At 34.6% G+C, this 21402-nt stretch overlaps 1 protein-coding gene and 1 long non-coding RNA gene across 3 annotated transcripts; one reads left to right on the plus strand and one right to left on the minus strand.

Moving 5' to 3' along the window:
- The first annotated feature begins 1869 nt into the window (after positions 1 to 1869).
- LOC128022697 (uncharacterized) lies at positions 1870 to 5291 on the plus strand. The gene is made up of 3 exons (XR_008185974.1): positions 1870 to 2223; positions 3113 to 3147; positions 4443 to 5291. It is a non-coding gene; the product is annotated as an uncharacterized LOC128022697 (long non-coding RNA).
- Positions 5292 to 6288: 997 nt separating this feature from the next.
- On the minus strand, positions 6289 to 18180 carry saga (S-antigen; retina and pineal gland (arrestin) a). Of its 2 annotated transcripts, XM_052610494.1 has the most exons (16): positions 18033 to 18180; positions 17653 to 17713; positions 16874 to 16934; positions 16695 to 16739; positions 14603 to 14802; positions 12212 to 12271; positions 12004 to 12071; positions 11689 to 11824; positions 11423 to 11507; positions 10983 to 11055; positions 10763 to 10900; positions 10602 to 10679; positions 10466 to 10480; positions 10110 to 10162; positions 9979 to 9988; positions 6289 to 7478 (listed from the first exon to the last, which is right to left on the minus strand). In XM_052610494.1, exons 2-16 carry the CDS (start codon positions 17698 to 17700, stop codon positions 7376 to 7378), a joined length of 1173 nt encoding a protein of 390 aa, XP_052466454.1. In that variant the 5' UTR covers positions 17701 to 17713; positions 18033 to 18180; the 3' UTR covers positions 6289 to 7375. The 2 variants fall into 2 exon arrangements, with proteins under 2 accessions (XP_052466454.1, XP_052466448.1); XM_052610488.1 differs by lacking the exon at positions 9979 to 9988 and having other exon boundaries at positions 18033 to 18179.
- Between the last annotated feature and the right edge of the window lie 3222 nt (positions 18181 to 21402).

Below are 21402 nucleotides of genomic sequence, written 5' to 3' on the forward strand. Positions count from 1 at the left end.
GTCTGTGCTTAGATCACGGATAACTCTAACGCAAGTCAATGACACTCATCTTCCGTGGTCCATACACGGATCGTTTCAGTGATGGAGTACAGACCTCACTCAATGGACGTGCTATCTCATCTGGAAACGCAACATTTGAAGTATTTATTTTTTTCAACACCAAATACCATGACCAACCTGACTGTTATTGTAACTATTGCATTGTCCTGCCATCATACAGATTCACTTTGATTCTGTTAGCCTAACTAAAATCTGTGATACGAGCACGGAGTGAGTCTGTGCTGAGATCACGGATAACTCTAACGCAAAACTACCACTGGCTCTGCACCCATTTACCTAAATTTGTTACTTCAGACTTATGTGCCCTCTAGAAGCTTGCATTCTGCAAGTGAACGTCACTTGATTGTGCCATCCCAAAGAAGCACAAAGTCACTTTTACGGACTTTTAAGTTAAATGTTCCCTTCTGGTGGAATGAACTCCCCAACTCAATCCGAGCAGCTGAGTCCTTAGCCATCTCCAAGAATCGGCTTAAAACACATCTCTTCCATCTTTATTTGACCCTCTAACTTTAACACTCACTATTCTAATTCTATTCTTAAAAAATCCAACTACCTTTCTAATCTTTTTGTATTCTATTTTCTTTTTATTTATTTTGCAATTGTATATGTATGTGTGTGTGTATGTGCAAAGACCTCTAACTAGCTTGCTCTATTCTTTTTTCTTTTTCTTTTTTATTCTATCTGTTTTCTTTTTATTTATTATATTATTGAAAATCCCATGCTACGTGTACTGTGTTAACCTAACTGAGACTTACTTTGATCATGATTGGTTAATCTGGCTGTCATTCAGGAGACTGGATTATGAATCGCAGGGCCGGCGATTGCTATAAGCGAACTAGGCCGATATTATTATTTTAAATCACAGGTTTTTAGAAATATTTAACCAATGATAAGTATTTAAAGGAGCTTGTATAGTGTCTGATACATCACCAACACTGACGACGCAATGTTGTTTGTTTGTTTATTTAAACACGTAAATAAAATGTAAATTGTAAATATATATATATATATATATATATATATATATATATATATATATATATATATATATATATATATATACAGGCATGCATACATATATAACATAAAAATAAAAAAATAAGTCTTGTATCGTAGCGTGCATGTCACTGATGCGCTGATGAGAAGCACCCTCTGAGAGAGGTCATGGATTCAAATGACTGATTTAACTTTCTTGGACTTTGTGTGGATTTATTTTATTATTCAAACCTACAAGCTATGTTGAATAAATGCAGGAATTTCCCTTTCTAAACTTGAAAGCTGCAAGATTTATTAAAACCATGCGACACATAGTCCCCCTCAGAAAAGTTTTTAGGCCTGGAAATTGTTGTTTTAAAATCACATGGCATTTCCATGTTATTCATGACCTTACCGACCCCATAAAAGCAACTAATGCACGTTCTTATTCACTTAAACTGGTCCACCAATGTGATTGCGTTACCTCTCCCTTCTTTAATAGCATGCCAGATCAGTTGCGAGACTTAGGTCTCTGCAGAGCAAAAGTGGGCGTTTATCACCATGTGGGTGTTTTGAAACTGCTGGGTGTTTCTGAATCATGCAATCTAAATTATCCCCCTTACCCAACCCCACCCCTAAACCTAACGTCAGTATTACATCGACTAATCAGGTATCATGGTGTAAAAACACCTTGATCTCGTAACTCCCATTACTTTCCTGCAGAGACCTATACTTGTCAGTTGCCCCGCTTTGTTCCAGGACCTCGATTTAACACCACTGATCTGTCTGTTGCAGATGAAGGGGCCACATCTAGCATTCCAGGTCCCAGTGAAACACAGACCATTGAGACCAGGGATACTGAGTCTGGGGGGGACAAAACTCAATCTCACCTAAACCAAAGGACTCGAGCCGGCCCTGATGAATCGTTTTGCGCCTTCTGAATTTGAAAATATGACCGTTAATATCGTCTTTCTGTGAGTGAGGCTGAGGTGGCTGACTGCTGCGAGTCACTGTTCTGTCGGTCCCAAACTATTTTATATTTGCCTGTATTTTATTTATTTTTATTTTTGAGCGAATTTGAGTCATGACATGTCAATGGAGAACAAAAACTGTAATGTGAACACAAGAAGGGTCAGATGTGTTCTGCGAGAGCCTTCTGCGGCAAACATAGGCTACTGGCAAAATGAGGTAAGAAAATCGCTATCTTTATTATCTTTTGAAAATAGTAAAGTATAACATTACCAGAGTTTACAAATGGGTAGATCAAAGGACCTGTAATCTGCAGAAGATTAATTAAATACCTGTGTGTGTATTTTTGTATTGCTTTATTACACATGCTCAAGTTAGATGCTCATCTGTTGTTGTGTTGCTGGTTAATTATGTTACTGTCTGTCTTTTAGATATTTTTCCACATTTTCCTGATATGAAACCCATGCATTAGGTGTATTATATATATGTTTTTATTCTTATAATAGTATCAATAAATTTTGGTACAATTTAAATGAATTAATGAAAAAGAAATTGAAAATGAATTAGGATTGTTTAAAGCAGTGGTTTTCGGTGTCAGGCCCGCTCTAGTGGTTACACAGGGGAATCTCTAAATTAAATATTAATGTTAATACATTTTAATTTAGTCTTTGAGTAGGCCTAAGTAGTTGGCCTTTTATTTTATTTTATTTTTATTTATTTTTTACATTTAAGTACAGTACAGTTATGTTAATTTTGTTATAACACATTTTAATTTAATCTTTAAGTCTTTCATTTACCTGTATGTAAGCACAGTACAGTGTTAATGTTCAAACGGTGTATTTACAATGTTAAAGTGGCTGACAACAATAAATATTCTTATTAGGAATGAAACTGACTCATTTTTGAACTGTAGTGCTGTAGCTGAATAGTTTGGCCTATTACAATGCTGAAATTTAATGTTGGTCATTATGGTGGAACATAGAGAGACAAATATTTTCTGAAGTGGTTGGTATAAAAGTTTGAGAACCTATGGTTTAAATAAATGCTATAGATGAAATCCTGCTTTTTAAGAGCTTTTCAGTAAACCATTTCTTCTTTCCCCTTGAAGAGTCATTAAGGATCCAGCTTGTTCATGAAACATTGGTAAGAAATTGTTCATCTGATACACTGAACTGTCATTTCAGATAGAGATTCATTGACCTTTTGTGATAGGTTTGGATTGTACTTAGTTTAATAAAAATGTACTTAATTTGATTTTACTAGTTTTACTACACTGTATTGCTAGTGTTCTGATTCAAACAGTGTTACTGGGGGCTCTGAAAACACTGCTTGTGAATAATTTGTTAATATTGTAAACTTTCGACTGAAATCATTAAATAAGTGTTTAATGAATAATGTTGCACACTTTGTTTAGAACCCCCGTTATTGAACTGTAAAGTTAAAATATTGTGTGATTTATTTTGTATTCAGTTTTCAGTGAAATGTATTTTGGTGAAATGTATTTTTGTGAGAAAATAGACTCTATATCTCCTCTCCTGGACCATCACTTGAGAGTGTTTAGGTTACAGAGACAGGTGTGGCTGGTGTTAAGAAAGGATGAGTGCATGAGCCCTAAAACAATAAAGCTAATTGTATGAAGGTTGTTTTAGAGAAAAAATTAAAAAACAAATGTTCCAAGACATGGACTAATATAGAGATGGCAGAAATTAATTAAAATAGTATATGCCTTTATTATTTAATAACTTGTATTAATTGATGAATTTAAAATATTGCATGTAATTAAAACTTTATATCTAATATGTGAAGCCATCTAAAATGTGTATCTTGTTATCCCTGGGACACAGTATGAAAGTTAATCCAATACAGAGTTTAGTGATTTGGGCTTGAGTTAACTAAAACAAATAACTGGTGTAGTGCATTGTTGAATGAGAGCAAAATTGGATGACCAAGTTAAAAGGACTTTTGATTCAAAAGCCATAGGCATTTTACAATGGGAATGGAACTAGTTGCTTAAATATTTAATTAAATTATTATATTTAAAATAATAGGATTTTTTCATATTGGTTCTGAAACATTGATTCACCAATACCAGATTATTCCGAATTATGTCTGGAAATATAGAAGAAAAATGATGATTGAAGTCTTTATTATCTTTATTTTGTTTTATTGCAGTATACTTAGATAATAAAGGTAGCTGATTTCTGCATTTTGCAAAGAAAAAAAATGCTTGCTATTTTCCTGCAATGAAGAACTTGCTTTACTAACAGAATAAGAGAACTGCTGTTTTCAACCAGATGATTTTGTTGTAACTAAGGGACCACTGAAAGTGGAGGTTGAAAAGTGAAAATTAGAAAAAGAGCTGACTGCTCAGACACAATTTGTTTAGAAGTTATATAGGTACATTTGATTAATGCAGTCTCTGGGTGTTAAAATTTCAGATGACTTCTGGAACAGTGCCTTGACAAAAGGACGCAATGAACTGGAGTCTATCGAGAAATGGCAAAGCAGCAAACACAGCTGCAGAGAGAAGAAGAGGGAGGGGCTGATGGACGCTATAGCCTCCTGAAAGGGGAGAGCACTCTTCAGCATGGAGAAAGACTGAATTAAAGCAGGAAAAGGTGAATTTTTCACTTGAGACTTCTCCTGAGGGTGAAGAGAACATCGTGAACTGCAGAACTCTGGCAGATAGCAACCAAAAGCCAGACTGAGAAGAAGCAGAGAAACAACGCCAGCACCACAATGTCAGGTTTTTAAGTGCAGGCTGATGATGTAACCAGAAGGACTTCTATCCCTTTTGTGCACAGGTGCTGCATATAAAATGCACACTAAAGAGCCTGCTTCAAATGTTAATTATTTTATTTAATTATTTTATTTAATAATTGTTTGCGTATGTTAATTTACTTGACATCCATTAATTATTTTCTTGCTAACCTTTTTTTAAGCCAATTTTATTAACATTTTGACAGTCACAATAATGTAACCTTCCAGTACATATTAAAACAATGCACATATCATTTTCTATAAAATGGGCACTAGATACATTTGTGCAGCATCAGAGAATATAATACTCTGGCAAATCTAAGAAAATGTGTTCATTATATGAGATCATTGCTTTTGCTACCTCAGTTTATCTTGTTTTGTAAGCAGGCCTGAGCAGTTGCTTCTTTTGAATTAACTTTAGTTAATGTAATTGAGATAATTAAAACAATTAATTCCTTTTTTCACGTAATCTAAACTACTCAGCTGCAGTTGATTAAAGCTGATAACAGGAGTACAAAGTCAATGTAAGCAACGCAAGCTAACTATTGTTTGTACTGATATAATTAAAATATAGATTAACAGATTTAGCTTTATCATTTTAAGATAATATTTTCTCAAGTAGAGAAAACATTTAATATATTTTTGATATCATATAATTCTCCTACATGTGTAAAAAAAAAAAAAAAAAAAAAAAAAAAAAAAAAGTCTGTGACATTTACGGTAAAATAACAGCAGCTTTGGTTTCCAGAATTTCACTGTTAAAAATATGGTAGCAACATTTTAGGTTTTACAGACTTAACTTAAATTCCCAATAAAATATCATATTTCATTAACTGATCTAATGTTCTAATTTTAATAAAACAACATATTGAATTACTAATATCTGTTTTGAACCATTGTAATGCACTAATAACCACCTTAAACTGGCGGTGATGGTATACTAAGCAAGCTGTGATGACTTTCACCTTGATATTTTAGCACAGATGTATAACTAGCTGAATTGCACTGTAGGGGGCGAGAACGAGTTTTCGCACCTGTATGTATGCCTACTGTAAAATTAGCACATCAAACGTGATGTGCTAACATGGATGCAGCTGAAGCCACCGGGTTTGCTTCAGGGATTTAAAAAAAGAAGCTTCCCAATGGAACCCTCGACAAGACTCATGCCTGTTTCACACATACTCCTTCTGCAGTGCGTATGCAGTCCATGTGCGTATGTGGTGCTGAAGCAGCACAGACCCGATGTGCTTTCACACAGGATGCGTTTGCAGTCTGCTATTCGGTAATAAAACAATCGCTTCACTGCTGCAGATGCACCGCTCCTGGAATGCAACTCCATTAACATGGGTGCGTGAAAAAATAATCAATGCATACGCACTGCAGACGGAGTATGTGTGAAACAGGCGTAAGGTTGTTTGCACCTTGTGCACTGTGGAATTAGTTTATCGTTTTCTCAAGCAGTTTCTCAAGTTGCACAGTGTCATTCACACAAACACTAAACACCATCATAGTAACACACTGAAATAATGCAATAAACTTTAATTTAACAACTTTAGATGAAAGATAAAACCATAATGTACACAACTGATAAGAAAAAAAAAGAAGAAATATAGTTATTTCAATGAAACCCCCCACCCACAAAATATGAAGTGTCATCCAGGGAATTCTGGGAGTGTCAATTTACAGTTTTTCACTGTAAATTCAACAATGCCTTTTTCTTTTTCACTTCCAAAAACTCATGGCTCGTTAATTTTAATGTTATTTTACCATATAGTTACATTAAATGTAATTACAGTTATTCACTGTATATAGTATGGAAACTTACTGATAACCAATTAACAGGTTTTTACTATAGCATTTTTACAGTCTTTTACTTTTAAGATCACAATCATTTTTACACTGTAACTTTTAGGACAATCAGTTGACAATCAACGTCACTTGAGAAATTGTTGTATTATAATATTGAGATTAATATAAACATTTTAGTTTATAGTTAGTTTAGTTTATTTTAGTTTTATGATTTAGTCACTTTGGCGTGTATTGAATGTTTTTTGTAATTATTGTAAAATAGTATTTACTTTCCTTATCATGTGTACATAAACTGAACATCCTGCTACAGTACAGTTTTTATTATAATAGAGTAATTTGTAATAATACATTTATTTATGCATACAAATAAAGTTGGTCTAAAATAACTGTTAAACCAAAAACACAGGTAGGATTTTACTCTGTAGTTTTACTTTTTATGGACTATTACTATGTACAGTAGTCACCAATCTCCAGGACATCAGTTTCTTCCAAATTTCTAAAGATACACACCAAACTACTACAGCAGTATCAAAAGGGGAGTGCTCCCACTACTGTAAAATAAAAAAACAAAGCTCTCTATTAATTTCAGTTACAACTCCAGAGATCCTTGTGGATCTTTGTGGCAGCATGGTTTGGTTGGTTCACAGAAAAATATGCTATTCAATAAAAATGACAGCTTTGTCTGCTAATTAAATGCTAGTAACAAAGTGCTTTATTGCAGCAATGCTCTATATATGATTGTCTGTTTTGAGCAGCCTTAAAAAAAGTCATAGAGAGATGCTTCAAAAACGACATGCATTCCTCAGTGTTCGCCAGGTGAAATGTTTCCCTCATCCTCATCCTCGGCCATGCCCTTCAAGTAGGTGCGCTTAAACTCCTCGAAAACCATTTCATCCTCCAGTTCACTATATACAGAAACACATTCACATAAAAGGACAAGAAGCAAATACATTACAGATATGTTAATAAACAAAATAAATAATGAACATGATTCGAAAACGGTCTATTAAAAAAATTTCTATTATAAAAAAAATAGATTACATATTTTTTTCACTTCAGCAAGTGCCTTTTTTAAAAGAGACCAAAAATTAGTCTGGGCTCCAAAACATTCATTATTAACAACAGTTTAAGTTTTCACATCTATGCTCAAAAAGTAGTAAACGTAATAAATGGAAAACGTGAAACATGAGCAGTTTCGCTGATGGCGCAGAGGCAGAGAACAAGTGGTGTTTGTGCACCCAAAATCCTGCCACTTTCGCTTTGAGAAAAAGATACAAATATTTTATCTTTTTTGTGAGTGGCTGAGGCAGCCGTGTCGGTTTCAATCAATCAGTGAACACAGTGCTGTTTCTAGGCACCAGCTAAAGGGACTCCAAAGAGCGCTCATACTGGCACTACATTGCTACATTTTAGCAGGATTGTGAGAAAGAGTGGCATGGTCCCACTGAAATATGACTGCTGCCCTCACATCACTGGGCTAGAGTACTGTCACACTGATGATGCCTGTATGCCATTGGATCAGAGTGCTGTCAATTGCTGCCTAATTGAGGCTAATTTAAAATATTGGTAGAAAATTAAAGTGCACAAAATCAGTATTTTGTTCAGGCACTATTTGTGGCAGTTGATAAATCAATTAAATCACTTCTAACAGCACTTGGTAACAGAGTCATTCAAATAAAGTGCAGAGCATCACATTATTTAAAGGGGAAGTTCACGCATTAATGAGAAGCAAAGTATTAACCAGCTGCATTGATTACTTTTATGCCACTGATCAAGCTTTTAGATGTAGTTTGGGATAAGAAAGGGTTTTACAGGATTGACTGAAATAATAATGAAATAACTTAAAATCAATGTTTCAAGCAACAACAACAAAACAATTGAATGGAATAACAATAAAAACAGATAAATACAAAAAGTAGCCATTGATAAAATCTAAACATGTATCCAAATGCAATTAAATTAGCATTGTGATTTCAACCACCATTTATTCGGATCACTTTCATGTGTCATTTTGTCATGAAATGTAATTTTGAAAGTATTTCAGGCGAGAATGTAGTTGTTTAAAACTCAAATCTGCAGTTTATTTATAAAGACAGTGCCTATTTAAAAATGTGTTTTGCTAATTTTGGATCAGCGGGAGCTCATTGATCATGTATCCACCGAGAGCAGCCTCACCTCGGCTGGACCTTCTGATATGTGTCGCTGGCACTGATGTCTCTTTAGTGGTTAAACATAAAATATAATTAGTTTATTTAATTTTCATATTTTAGTTTTTAATGAATACAAAGGTGATGTTGACAATTGTAACTATGGCAACGTCTGCTTCGAGACTAAAACCTGACCACTGCCTCACCTGCACAAAAAGTTTCCACTACAAGAGAAAGCGGCAGGCGCATGGCAATTACACCACTTAACGTGCCTCGTGTTTAAGGGCCTTAAATTAGGGGTGGAGTAATGGCACTTGTTTTTTTTCCACTTCAAGCACTGAGTAAATGTACACAACTTTTATATTACTCAAAAACGTACAACTGAAGTGCTATCTGAAATTTTCTTTAAAATTAAAATTTTTATCAGGCTCCTATGTTTAGGTTCAGTAATTGTACTTTAATGAAAATGTTTAGATCCTTTTCTATGCCATTAAATGGAAATAAATCAACATAAATATAAGAGCCTTATAAAAATGCTAATTTCAGATGAAATTTTCAGGACGGACTTTAACATATGAACTCTTTCATTTCTGACAAACTACTTAATAACAGTTACATGAGTATTTGTGATTTGTTACTTCACAAACCTGCAAGCAGGACATGATGAAAAAAGACATTTCATTTAAAGGAACACTCCACCGTTTTTTGAAATAGGGCTTATTCACATTATTTCCTACATTTAGATAGGTGGGCAAATGCATTTTTGTGTCAGTGCATGCATTGTTTTAGTTTGACTGGGTCGGCGTTAGCTTAGCTTAGCACAATGAATGGAATCCTTTGTTGCCAGCTAGCATGGCCTGAGTAAAAGTGATCAAAAAAACAAAAATAAAACACCTAATTACTTCTTGTGGCCTGCGTATTCACAACGAGTACAAATACAAAAAGAGTACAAATAATACAAATGAGTGTTAATCTGGATCACTATTTGTACTCGTTGTGAATACGCGGGCCACAAGAAGTAATTAGGTGGGTTTTTTTAAATTTTTTGATCACTTTTACTCAGGCCATGCTAGCTGGCAACAAAGGATTCCATTCATTGTGCTAAGCTAAGCTAACGCCGACCTAGTCAAACTAAAACAATGCATGCACTGAAACAAAAATGCATTTGCCCACCTATCTAAATGTAGGAAATAATGTGAATAAGCCCTATTTCAAAAAACGGTGGAGTGTTCCTTTAATTATTAAAATGCTGACTGACCTTTCTTTCACTTCAAGAGGCATTAAAGAGAAAATGACATTTTAACAGAGTTGATACATAATTGAATGTGAACCAGAAAATATTTTAGAGACAGATACAAGAACATACGCAACAACATTTGTATATAATACCTGTGTCAGGCTTCGGGTGCATAAGCTGGAAAGGGAGCTCCACCCCAACTTCACTGATATGGAAAAACACCATTGTTTATTACCAGTACTGTACCAGTAATCTTCAATATATATATATATATATATATATATATATATATATATATATATATATATATATATATATATATATATATATTTATTTATTTATGTTCAATATAAGAGAGCAACGGGTTTGGTCTCAGACTTTTGGATAATATATATGCAGACATTAAAAAGCTTCATTGATATGCTGGGCCATCGCTAATAGGGAGAAAGGTTGTGACAATTTCAACCAAAGGCCATTCTTAATCAAGTATTAAAGAAAATATATTTACCTGGATCCCATAATCCTATGAAAGAGAACAACAAAATATTAGGATGTACACAACACACTATAGGTAAAACATATATTAGGCATGCATGGTTTTATGCTATATACTGTAGTAGAATATTGTGTCATGGGATACTAACCCTCCAACAATAAGCTTCACAACAAGTCTGTAAGACACCATGATCCCCAAAACTTCCTTCAGAACACCTTCTTTGATGCTGCAATAAAGCAGTTAAACAAAGCCCAGTAAACTAAAATAGCTGTCATTATCTTCATGCCAGTGTTTTCCATGGGGACTCACATGCTTGAAGAGGCTAAATTGGTGTCTTCATGCTTCAATTTTCCATCCAGTGCAATGCCTCTTCGCTCTCTGTTATTGGCCAGTAGGGGGAGCAACGTGTAGACTTTATCCAGCTTGGCACCAGAATCAACAGAGTCCCTGCACCAAATAACAATCTTTAATCAGATTAACATTAATTATTTTATTGAATTACATCTAAATATCTGAATCAAACTATTACCCAGAGTCTTCTATGGCCACTGCCTTCATATAACTGTCACTGGAGTACAGCACCACATTGGCAATTTGTTCCACTAAAAGATAGACATCCACAAGTGTTTTATTTTTTAGTAACAGCAGTCTACTTAAAGTATGAGTTACTGTATACAGTACACAAAGATTTATATTTTGTAAATTAATTAGTTCATTAAGATTTCAGTCAGATGATGCAGATAATCTATTAAAACATATTAATACACACACAGACTGATACACATGCAACTCTATTGGCATGTTTTGAATTGGGGTAGCGGTCAAAAATATTAGGGTAGAACAACCGTGCTGATATCAATAAAAGAATGAAACTCTTGAAAATAAAAGCTTATTTATGACCAACCTTATTAATTTCCTGAACTCACTTATTTCTAATTGAGGTGTCAGTGCTTTCAAATCTGGTCTTACCAGAAATTATGATGTTCCTGACATTTTTGTTAGAGTCATTATTAATTTTGACCCTTACGTTGATCGGTTCCCCATGATAATAAGTCTATAAGAAAAAAATTAATTATGTAATTGAATAAAAACTACGATGCAATATTCCACATTGATTAATTATATTCCAATGGACATTCTTCATTTAAAAAGCAATATGAAACATTGATAATAACACCAAAGAAAGACAAATTATGATGCATGCATGCTCGACTAGTGGTCTGTTTAAAACCCACCTGTTTCTGTAAGCTTGCCTCCATATGCAACGGTTTGTCAGACATGAGAAAGTCACGAGTAGTCTCCACACAGGGAGCTGGTCCTAGAGTTTCTGGAGCATACTGGACCTTACGAATCATCAAACGTACTGAGCTCCTGATTGTGGAAGAGGAGAACAAGACATGTCACTGTTGAGATATCCAAATATGGTTTACATTGCTCCATTGACTACATAAAGGAATTTTTATTATTGTAGAATAAAAGGCAAAGTGGTATAAGTAAATCATTGCAGGCCTGTATACAACATTGTTGTAAGAGTTGTAGCTTGGACTAACCGTTTGCGAACTTTGGCATCCTGGCTTTCAGCACTGAAAGCTTTCACCTCAAACTCAACAGCACAGTGCTGTGAAAAAAAACATTAGACAGTTCAGTGAAAAAAACAATTTACACTACAAAGAGGCTATATATCATATACATGCAAGAGAAACAACTTTGTCAGAATTAGGTAGAAAAATTGCTTAATAGATCTATGTTAACAGATACCTTTCCAACATCTTTTGGGGCAGGCTGTAGTCCTACTGAACAAGGTAAGTTGTCAGGGAACTAAATAAACAGAAATGAGAACTGTTCTTTATTATCAGGTCCACCAATAGATAAATGAATAAATGTATACTTTATACACTATACAAATAAATGTATATACTACACTACTACAAAATTTTGAACACACCTTCTGCTTTAGTCAGTTTTCTTTAGTTTTATTATATTCAACATTGTACATTAATACGGAAGACATCCAAACTATGAAATAACATGCAAAGAATAAATGAAAAAAAAAAATTAAACAACCCAGAATATGTTTTATCATTTAGATCGTTGAAAGTAACTACACTTAGCTTTGATGACCGCTTGACACACTCATGGCATTCTCTCATCAAATTCATGAGGTGGTCACCTTGAATGCTTTTCAATTCAGATGTGTGTGCCTTTTCAATATTTAATTTGTATAATTTAACACTCAATTGCCGTAAGTAAAGAGAAAAGACATTCCATCATTAAGAAATGAAGATCAGTCAATCAGAAAAATCTCAAGAACTTTGAATATAAACCTGAATGCAGTCGCCAAAAACAGAAAATGCTATGATGCAACTGGCTCTCATGAGGACTGTCTGAAGAAAGGAAGACCAAGAGCTACCTCTGCTACAGAGGATACATTTATTAGAAATACCAGCTACAGAAGCCGCCCATTGAGAGCACCTTTACAACCCTCATAAATGCTACTAGGAGTTCAAGTGGCACACATCCTCTGTTCAGAGGAGACTTTGTTCGTCAAGACCTTCATGGTCGAATTGCGGCAAAGGAACCATAACTTTCGAACAAGAACAAGCAGAAGAGACTTGCTTTGGCCAAGATACACAAGAAATGGACATTACATTATTTCCTTTGGTCTGATGAGTGCAAATTTGAGATTTTTACACAACAGTAAAGTACACCACATACAGTATATCACTGTGTCAATGGACAGTTCATGTAGCTCCCACTGAGAAGCATGGAGAAGGAGTGATGCTTTGCTTGTGACAAAAATTTAAGGCACACTTAACCAGCGTGGGTACCACAGCATTTTACATCGACATCACAGCAGGTTTGCACTTTGCGGGGCCATCATTTGTTTTCCTGCAGGATGATGACCCCAAACACACCTCTAGGTTATGTAAGAGCTATTTGTCCAAGAAGAAGAGTGATGGAGTGCTGCATAATATGATCTGGCCTCCACAATCACCTGATCTAAATCCAACTGAGGTGGTTTGGGATGAGTCGGACAAGAGAGTGAAGGAAAAGCAGCTAATACTCAAAATTGTTGAAAAACTATTCCATGTGACTCATTGCTTATTAGGAGAATGCCAGGAATGTGCAAAGCTGTTATCAAAGCAAAAGTTAGCAACTTTAAAGAGCTGAAAATATAAAACATATTCTGGGTTACTTTTTATGTTTTTGTTGACTAAATAATTTAATATTTGATCTGCATATATTTGTACTATATATATATTTGTGCTCTTTTGATAAAAGGGGTGTAATGTTACATATATTTTCATAGTAGGTTTTCCGGTACAGGTGTTTTTAGTTTGGTACGCTTCAACCACAGAAAGACTTAAATAAAATAGCTCATAAAAGCTATTCGCATTAGGCTACCTGAGGTAAACGTATCATTAGGCGATGTTTATGAGCTCTTTTATTTTAGTATTTTCATGGTTAAAATACTGAACATTCATGTTTATTTTATGTTATAAATAGTAGTAAAGACGAAGAAATTAGAGTGTTCACTCACTCTATGCTGCTGTTTGAACTGGGGCTACAGCAATCTGTCATGCCTCATTAAAGAGCATTAGAATGTTGAGTCTTAACGAATATAAGGATATAAGAATACAGCGCATATTGTGATTACTGGACAGGAGGCGCGCTAGCCTATAATGTCTAGCAAAGTTTTATTCATGCATCAACAACATCATAGACGCATGAAACACCATAGACTAAAAAATCAACTGAATTTAAGAATCAATATTGATTCGTTAAAAATTGACAATAAATAGAACTAGAAGTTTCAACTGAAACACCATTCTGAAAATATGTGTAACGTTACACCCCTAATATAAAAACAAAAGAGCACAAGATTTTTTTACAATTATTATTTCATTATTGGAGTAGCGGGTTACCACTACAATGCACGTGGTTTGGAAAATGGAAGGAAGTCATTAGTACCGAATCCATATACAAAAGTATGGTGGTACTAATTAGAATTTTTACATTGTACATGGTCTTTAAAGTATCTTCGTGTTAGTGACATGTAAATACAATGGTACATTAATAAGGAGACGATTACCATTTCTTTGCAATGAAAGTATCTTAATATAAATTAAGCCATTTGAAGATACTTACTTCAAAGAAAAATGGGTAGGCATTGACACCCAGTTTACGCAGTAGTTTATCCTGCACCTTGGTGAGAATGCCCTGTTCTTTGTCCTGCAGTGGGGGGTATATCTGCCGGGTTGACACATAGATCTCTCGTCTAAACGCGATGCCCAGCACGTCCATGTCATCACCTCCATATCGAAATGTGCAGGATAAAGTGACATATGCTAGAGGGCAAAAGAATCAAACAGCTAATATCATTGTTAGAAGTAGATAAGAAGAAGAAGATAGTATGCTCAAAATTATATTCCTTCTTAGAGGAAAATGGTAACTGTGAGGGTTTCCAGTTTCCATTATTTTTTAGAGTTACAAATGACCTGCCCTTATCATCTGATCGTGATTGTATTGCTCTCTAAGTGCTCCTGGATCTTAGTGCTACATTTGACACTATTGACCACAACATTCTTTTGCATAGAAAACTTTGTTGGAATTAGTGATGCATTAGCATCATATCAATTTGAAAAACTAACAGAATGCGTAGTCGATATAAAAAACGGATGAGTAATTTCTAACTGCTAAATTCTGAAAAAATCTGAGGTGTTAATTATTGGACCTAAAACCTTCATAATTTAAAACACTTGATGGTTCCTCTTTGTCATTCTTTGTCATCATCTAGGTGTGATATTTGATAGCAATCTTTCCTTTGAAATCCATGTTTTTAACCTGCATTTTTCCATTTCAAAAATATATCTAAAGTACCTATGTTCTCAATGTCAAATGAAGAAACATTATTTCAAGGTAAGATTATTGTAATACTTATTTTTTTATGGTCGTTCTACACGCTTAATAAACAAACTTCAGCTGGTTAAAAATGCAGCATCAACAGTTCTTACTAGAACTAGGAGGTATGAGCATATTAGCCCGGTTCTGTCAACACTGCTCTGGCGCCCTATTAAACACTGTATAGATTTTAAAATCTTGCTTATTACTTATAAAGCCCTGAGTGGTTTAGCACCTCAGTATTTGAACGAGCTCTTATTGCATTATAGTCCTCCTATTCCGCTGCGTTCTCAAATCTCAGGCAATTTGATAATACCTAGAATTTCAAATTCAACTGTGGGTGGCAGATCCTTTTCCTATTTAGTGCCTTAATTCTAGGATAACCTACCTAACATTTTTTGGGAGCCAGACACACTCTGTCATTTTAGATCTAGATTAAAGACATCTCTCTTTAGCCTGGTTTACACATAACACACTAACACATTTCTAATATTCAAAGCCATTAAACAATTTTTATGCTGCATTAATTAGGACAATGGAAACTAGGAACACGTCCAATAAAACACAATGCACTTGCTGCATCGTTAGAAGTATGGCATCTATGCTAATATAAGTCTGTTTCTTTCTTATTCCGAGGTCACCGTAGCCACCAGATCCAGTCTGTTTCCAGATCAGATGGTCACTGCAGTCACCCAAGTACGTATCCAGCCACAATGGTGGATCAGCACCTAGAGAGGACCTCTACAGCCCTGATTGTCAGAGGAGACCAGGACAACTAGAAGAGTCCCAGAGACAGATTCCCAGTAATGACCTTGTATCCTAGACGGCCACCTGGACAAGACCACAGGAATCCAGATGAGTCCTCTGGAAAATGTGACTTTGCTGCAGCCTGGAATTGAACTGCTGGCTTCGTCTGGCCAGATGAGAACTGGCCCCCTGACTAAGTCTGGTTTCTCCCAAGGTTTTTTCTCTATTCTGTCACCAATGGAGTTTTGGTTCCTTGCTGCTGTCGCCTCTGGCTTGCTTAGTTGTGGACACTTAATATCCAGCCAAATCATCGACTTGATTGCACAGATACCATTTACACTGAACTGAGCTGGATGATGACATCACTGAATTCAATGATGAACTGCCTTTAACTGAAAATGTTGTTTACTATTGTCATTTTGCATTATTGACACACTATTGTGCTATTTAATACAATAAAGTTATTTTACACAATCTGTATTGTTAAAAGCACTATACAAATAAATTAAGGTGACTTGTTATACATGTATGTAATTAGATGTATCTGATTTACGTTCTGTTCAGTTTGTAAAATCTTTGTAAATGTATTGACCTTTTTTCGCCTTCAGCTGTTCAGGATCAACGAGAAGGACACCATCTGATGAGAAAAGAATAATATTACACAATAATATATATATAAAAAAGTAAACATAAATGAAAGTTTTAAGAAAACTTGATAAGTGCTTATAATCACAGACAGGTTAATAAAATTTGACCTATTCTCTCACATACCCACTGGATCCACAGAGCCAACATGGTCAACAAAGTCTCTCTTTCCCATATACACACCCACCTGATTTAAAAACACAACATAAAGTATATATTTTTTTCAAACACACAAATCATATTTTGTTGTGGTTTTTGCTAAATTATTTTTACTGAGGTACTAGTCTTAATAATATTTCCCTAGTAAAATTTTACTGATAAATACATGTCTGACGCAAAGAGTATACATACTCCAACAGTACTGGTCACCTTTAACAATATATCATATTGTGTGTTCCCTCTGTCCCCTATTTTTTTTTTTCTTTTTTTTCCTTTTCTTTTTTTTGTAGTTTATCAAAAACATAAACCAACATAGGTCCCAAACTAGCAAAGCTTATTGAGCTTATTAATTGAGAATTATTATTTATTTATTTATTAGTCCTTTAATTAATCAGGTTTCTTTTACAAAAGTGACCTGACCCAGATGTAGCACAACATTTCATAAGAAGAACATTAAAACAATGTGGTCTAATGAATTGTATTTAAATCACACAAATCAGGGTTTAAACTGTATTTATGCATTACGCAAATTTGGTAACAGGTCAGCAAAAACTGTATACTTTACAGAAAATGATCAGAAGATAAAACAGCTAGTAAGGATCTTATCTTGACCACGAATATTAAGCTACTTTTTTCAATGACCATTTAAAAAAAAAAAAAAGAATAGCCTGAAATTTTCCTTTTTAATTACTACAGTATATTAATATACTATATATATATCCACCCATGTAGTAATGTTAACTTACCGACTTGTCCTTGGAAATTTTCTTGAAGACGATATTTTTTGGGCTCATTGTTGTTTAGAATCTTGAACACAATAAAAAAGCAAAAGATTAATGCTTAAATTAGGGTTCAATGTGAGGGTCATTTTGGGTTTAATCTAAGTGCATGGACCACAATTCCAGGGGACTGTGCCTTCATAGCCACTTCTCTCATGCCCCTCTGGAGGTCTGTGCATGACAATGCTTTACAATAATATTCATCATATACTATTAAAACTGCAGTCTTAATCAAGCCTTTTCAATTTAAATAATGGTGACATCAAAATCATGTCTCAATCAAAATCATGTCCCAGATAACACCCTTTAAATTCCTATAAATTCTACAGCCATTATTAATTTCATACCTGGTAGTGATGTTTTCGACTAATTTGTGAGGTCTGAAGCTTGAGGATGGAGTGAACAGTAGGGAGGAGCTGGTATTTGTACCCAGGATGTGTATTGTCCAACTAATCAGGTTAGCCAGGTTTATAGCTAAAATCCCCTCCACCCCTTCTCCAGCTTTCCCAAATAGACAGATACAGACAGACACCTAGCCTTGCTTCCTGAGCGGATTTGGGTTGGTTCCCTTGGTCAGCACTGGGGGAGATTACTAGGCACTGACACTCAGAACACGAGGAGCAACACTTATGTCAGGATCAAGTCACGTGTCATGTGGTCTCTATAGTGATGATTGTGAATAACCATGTCATATTGAGATTTACAGGGTGAGAAATTTCAGCATATGTAGCAAAATCAGAGTCAAATATACAATTATAATTGAGTGTATAAAATAATTGCAGTGGCACATTGTATCTGGAAAACTAATAACTAATCAGTGTAATCAATCAAATAAAAAGTAATATAAAAATTCTTAGTAACAGTATATAATTAGAGTATACACACTTGAGCAGGAATGATTATCATTAAAATAAATAAAACTCATGTTATGTAGCATGAATAAATGGATCCTGTTAATGCATGCATATAAGGGGTGGAATGATACATGTATTTGTACCAAACCATCACGGTACGAGCATCTTGGTTTGGTGCATGAGACCTTACAATGAATACAGGCAATTCACCCCCAATCCAGAGGGGGCGCCCACAGCAATGCAATGCTGTTTGATAACCGGCCACCAGCAGAAGAACAGCGAATGCCGTGTAGTGTTGGGAAGTTCGAATCATTTTACCAACTCTGACCTTTGAGTCTCGTTCAGCAAAATGAATGAATCTTGTTTCGAGTCATTTTGTTCATTTAAAAAATATATAATTAAAATGTTATGAGTTACTTCCCTAACATGTCTGCCAGTACTTACATAAAAACATTGATCACACTACAAACAATACAAAACTATAATCTATAAGAACAGAACAGAATAGATTAATTAATTAATTGTTTACCTGGGTCTTTAGCCTGCGATTAGCTCACCTCTTATCTGACAAGTCTTCAGGTTTGAGTCATTCTTTCAACAAGTGACAGCCCCATAAGCTAAACTTATGCTGTCTGAGCCAAAAAGAGAATTGATGAGTTCATCTATCAAGTCCTCTGGCTGGAGTCATTCTTTCATCACGTGACACCCCCCATAAGCTGTATAAAACCATAGACTGTATAAAAGGCTTTAACCTATTGTTTGTTCTTTTGTCATGTGACCTGACAGCATTGGATAGAGAAATTAATTTACAAACTTCCTTACAAATGGGTGCATAGTTATAATTATTAATATCTTCATCATAATTTTCATAATTATTATAATTATTATTTACTCTTACAGTTACTGCGTTTCTGGGCTCAAATAGTAGCATTTTAATTCTTACAGTTTATAAATGTATACATTTCTGTCATGATGGTTATTTTCCATTCAATGAAGGTTGTAACAACAGTAATAAAGAGTCTGTTATTATTATTATTAAGTCTCTTTCCGAATACTGCATAGGTTAAAGCTTATGGGTCTGTCGTGTGATGAACGAAGACTCGAAAAACCCGAAGACTCATGAGAGGAACTAACTAATTCTCTTTCTGGCTCAAGACTCCATTGGTTATGCTTATGGGTGTGTCAGGTGATGAACGAATGACTTTGAAAACCAAAAGACTTGAGAGGTGAACTACTCAATTATCTTTCCGGCTCATATTGCATAGACTGAAACAAGTGAATTAATAGACTAATTCCAGTACTGAACCTGTATAATTTTTGCGCTGTTTGGTTCACTGTATGTTGTTTTGATAAAGAACCAATTGTGCTGTCAAGTTAGCAATGCTGGAATTTATGTGTTTTGTGTGTGTGTGTGTGTGTGTGTGCGCGCCGGAGCGATCACTTCAATTGTTTCCTTATACCAGCAGAATCAACTTTAAACACGTATTATCTTAATAATGCATCACTATAAAGGTCTGCTTTAATTTGTGAATGAAATGAAAACAATGAAAAAAAAAAAAAAAAAATTTAAACAAAGAAAACAAATAGTATGTCGCTTTCTGCAATTTGATTTTCCTTTCTGTGAACAGCGTGTCACAAAATGAACTGAAACACAGTTTATATATGCTACGATGTGTCACACTGTTTTTCCCCCTTGTTTATCTGTAAAATAAATCAAATATATTTCAAAAATGTATTTATTGATGTATATAAATAAAACATCATGTAGAATTTTTTCTTTTTTTTTTTGTATTTTCACGTCTAGGTGGGTTTTTTTAAAACTGTACTACTGTCTGTTCATAGTATATATTTTCCCCTTTTGTACCAAAACCATATTAAACCGTGACCCCGAATCGAGGTACATACCGAACCATTACATCTGTGTTCCGTTCCACCCCTAATGGATATAGAGATTTAATCAAAGGAGAAGCTACTCAGACATATTAATCATTGATAGCGCTTCAGTTGTAATCCCAGACTGTCAGTGTCAGCAGTGTAAAACCCCAGGAAGCTGAGGAGAGATTATCACCATGAAAGACATGAAGTAATTGTTATCACACTCAGGATTACTTCCAGCCATTGTCTCTGTGCACATACGCTCATGAAAGCATAGATTGAATTAAAAAAATCTATATGCTAGTATAGTATGCTAGTAAACTACCTAGTTAAACGTGTAAATGTGTTTTTTTTTATTTTTTTTGCCACATAATATGTGTCATGATATGTTGGAGCAAGGGAACGAGGAAACATGGAGATTTCACAAAATTAGAGTCTTTAATTATCCAACAGGAACCAATGAACACAAGGATGACATTCAAGACCCGACAAGGAAACATGAGGCAGACTACAAATTTATACTAAACTTGATAAGGGCAGACAGGTGCGGGGAATCAACTAATAAGGAGACAACGAGAATAAGAACATGATTAAATAAGGGAACACAGGAACGGGACAAAACACAAAAAAACAGGTCCATGACAATATGTAACATTTGATTGTTTTACACGTTTTCCACCCTCACTTCAAAATGATAATGACTAAATGATGGCCAGCAGAAGAAACTGAATTAATAAGTAAATGGGTCGCTATGTGAAATGGGAATTGTTGGAAGCTGTTTTATTTATCCATTAATTTTTAGAAATCATTAAAACTTTTTTTATTTTTATTATTTTATTATTATTATTATTATTATTATTTATTTTTATGTTTTTTAGTTAAGATGTATTCATTCACATTTCTGTACTATTCACATTATCTCTGCTATTCCTCTATATTCACATTATCCCTACTGAAATTTCAGAACTATGAGCTTGAAAATTAAAAG

The sequence above is a fragment of the Carassius gibelio genome, chromosome A2 (genome assembly GCF_023724105.1).
Source record: "Carassius gibelio isolate Cgi1373 ecotype wild population from Czech Republic chromosome A2, carGib1.2-hapl.c, whole genome shotgun sequence".
In the NCBI taxonomy this organism is placed as follows: domain Eukaryota; kingdom Metazoa; phylum Chordata; class Actinopteri; order Cypriniformes; family Cyprinidae; genus Carassius; species Carassius gibelio.

What these genes read in the sequence shown, in the direction of transcription:
- saga (XM_052610494.1), bottom strand. Translation starts at nt 17,700, where the DNA reads ATGAGCCCAAAAAATATCGTCTTCAAGAAAATTTCCAAGGACAAGTCG. An exon ending in CCTACCCATTTTTCTTTGAA is followed by an intron (nt 12,272 to 14,602) that starts GTAAGTATCTTC and finishes CTGTTTATTTAG; the next exon opens with TTCCCTGACAACTTACCTTG. An exon ending in AATTTAGCCTCTTCAAGCAT is followed by an intron (nt 10,680 to 10,762) that starts GTGAGTCCCCAT and finishes GCTTTATTGCAG; the next exon opens with CATCAAAGAAGGTGTTCTGA.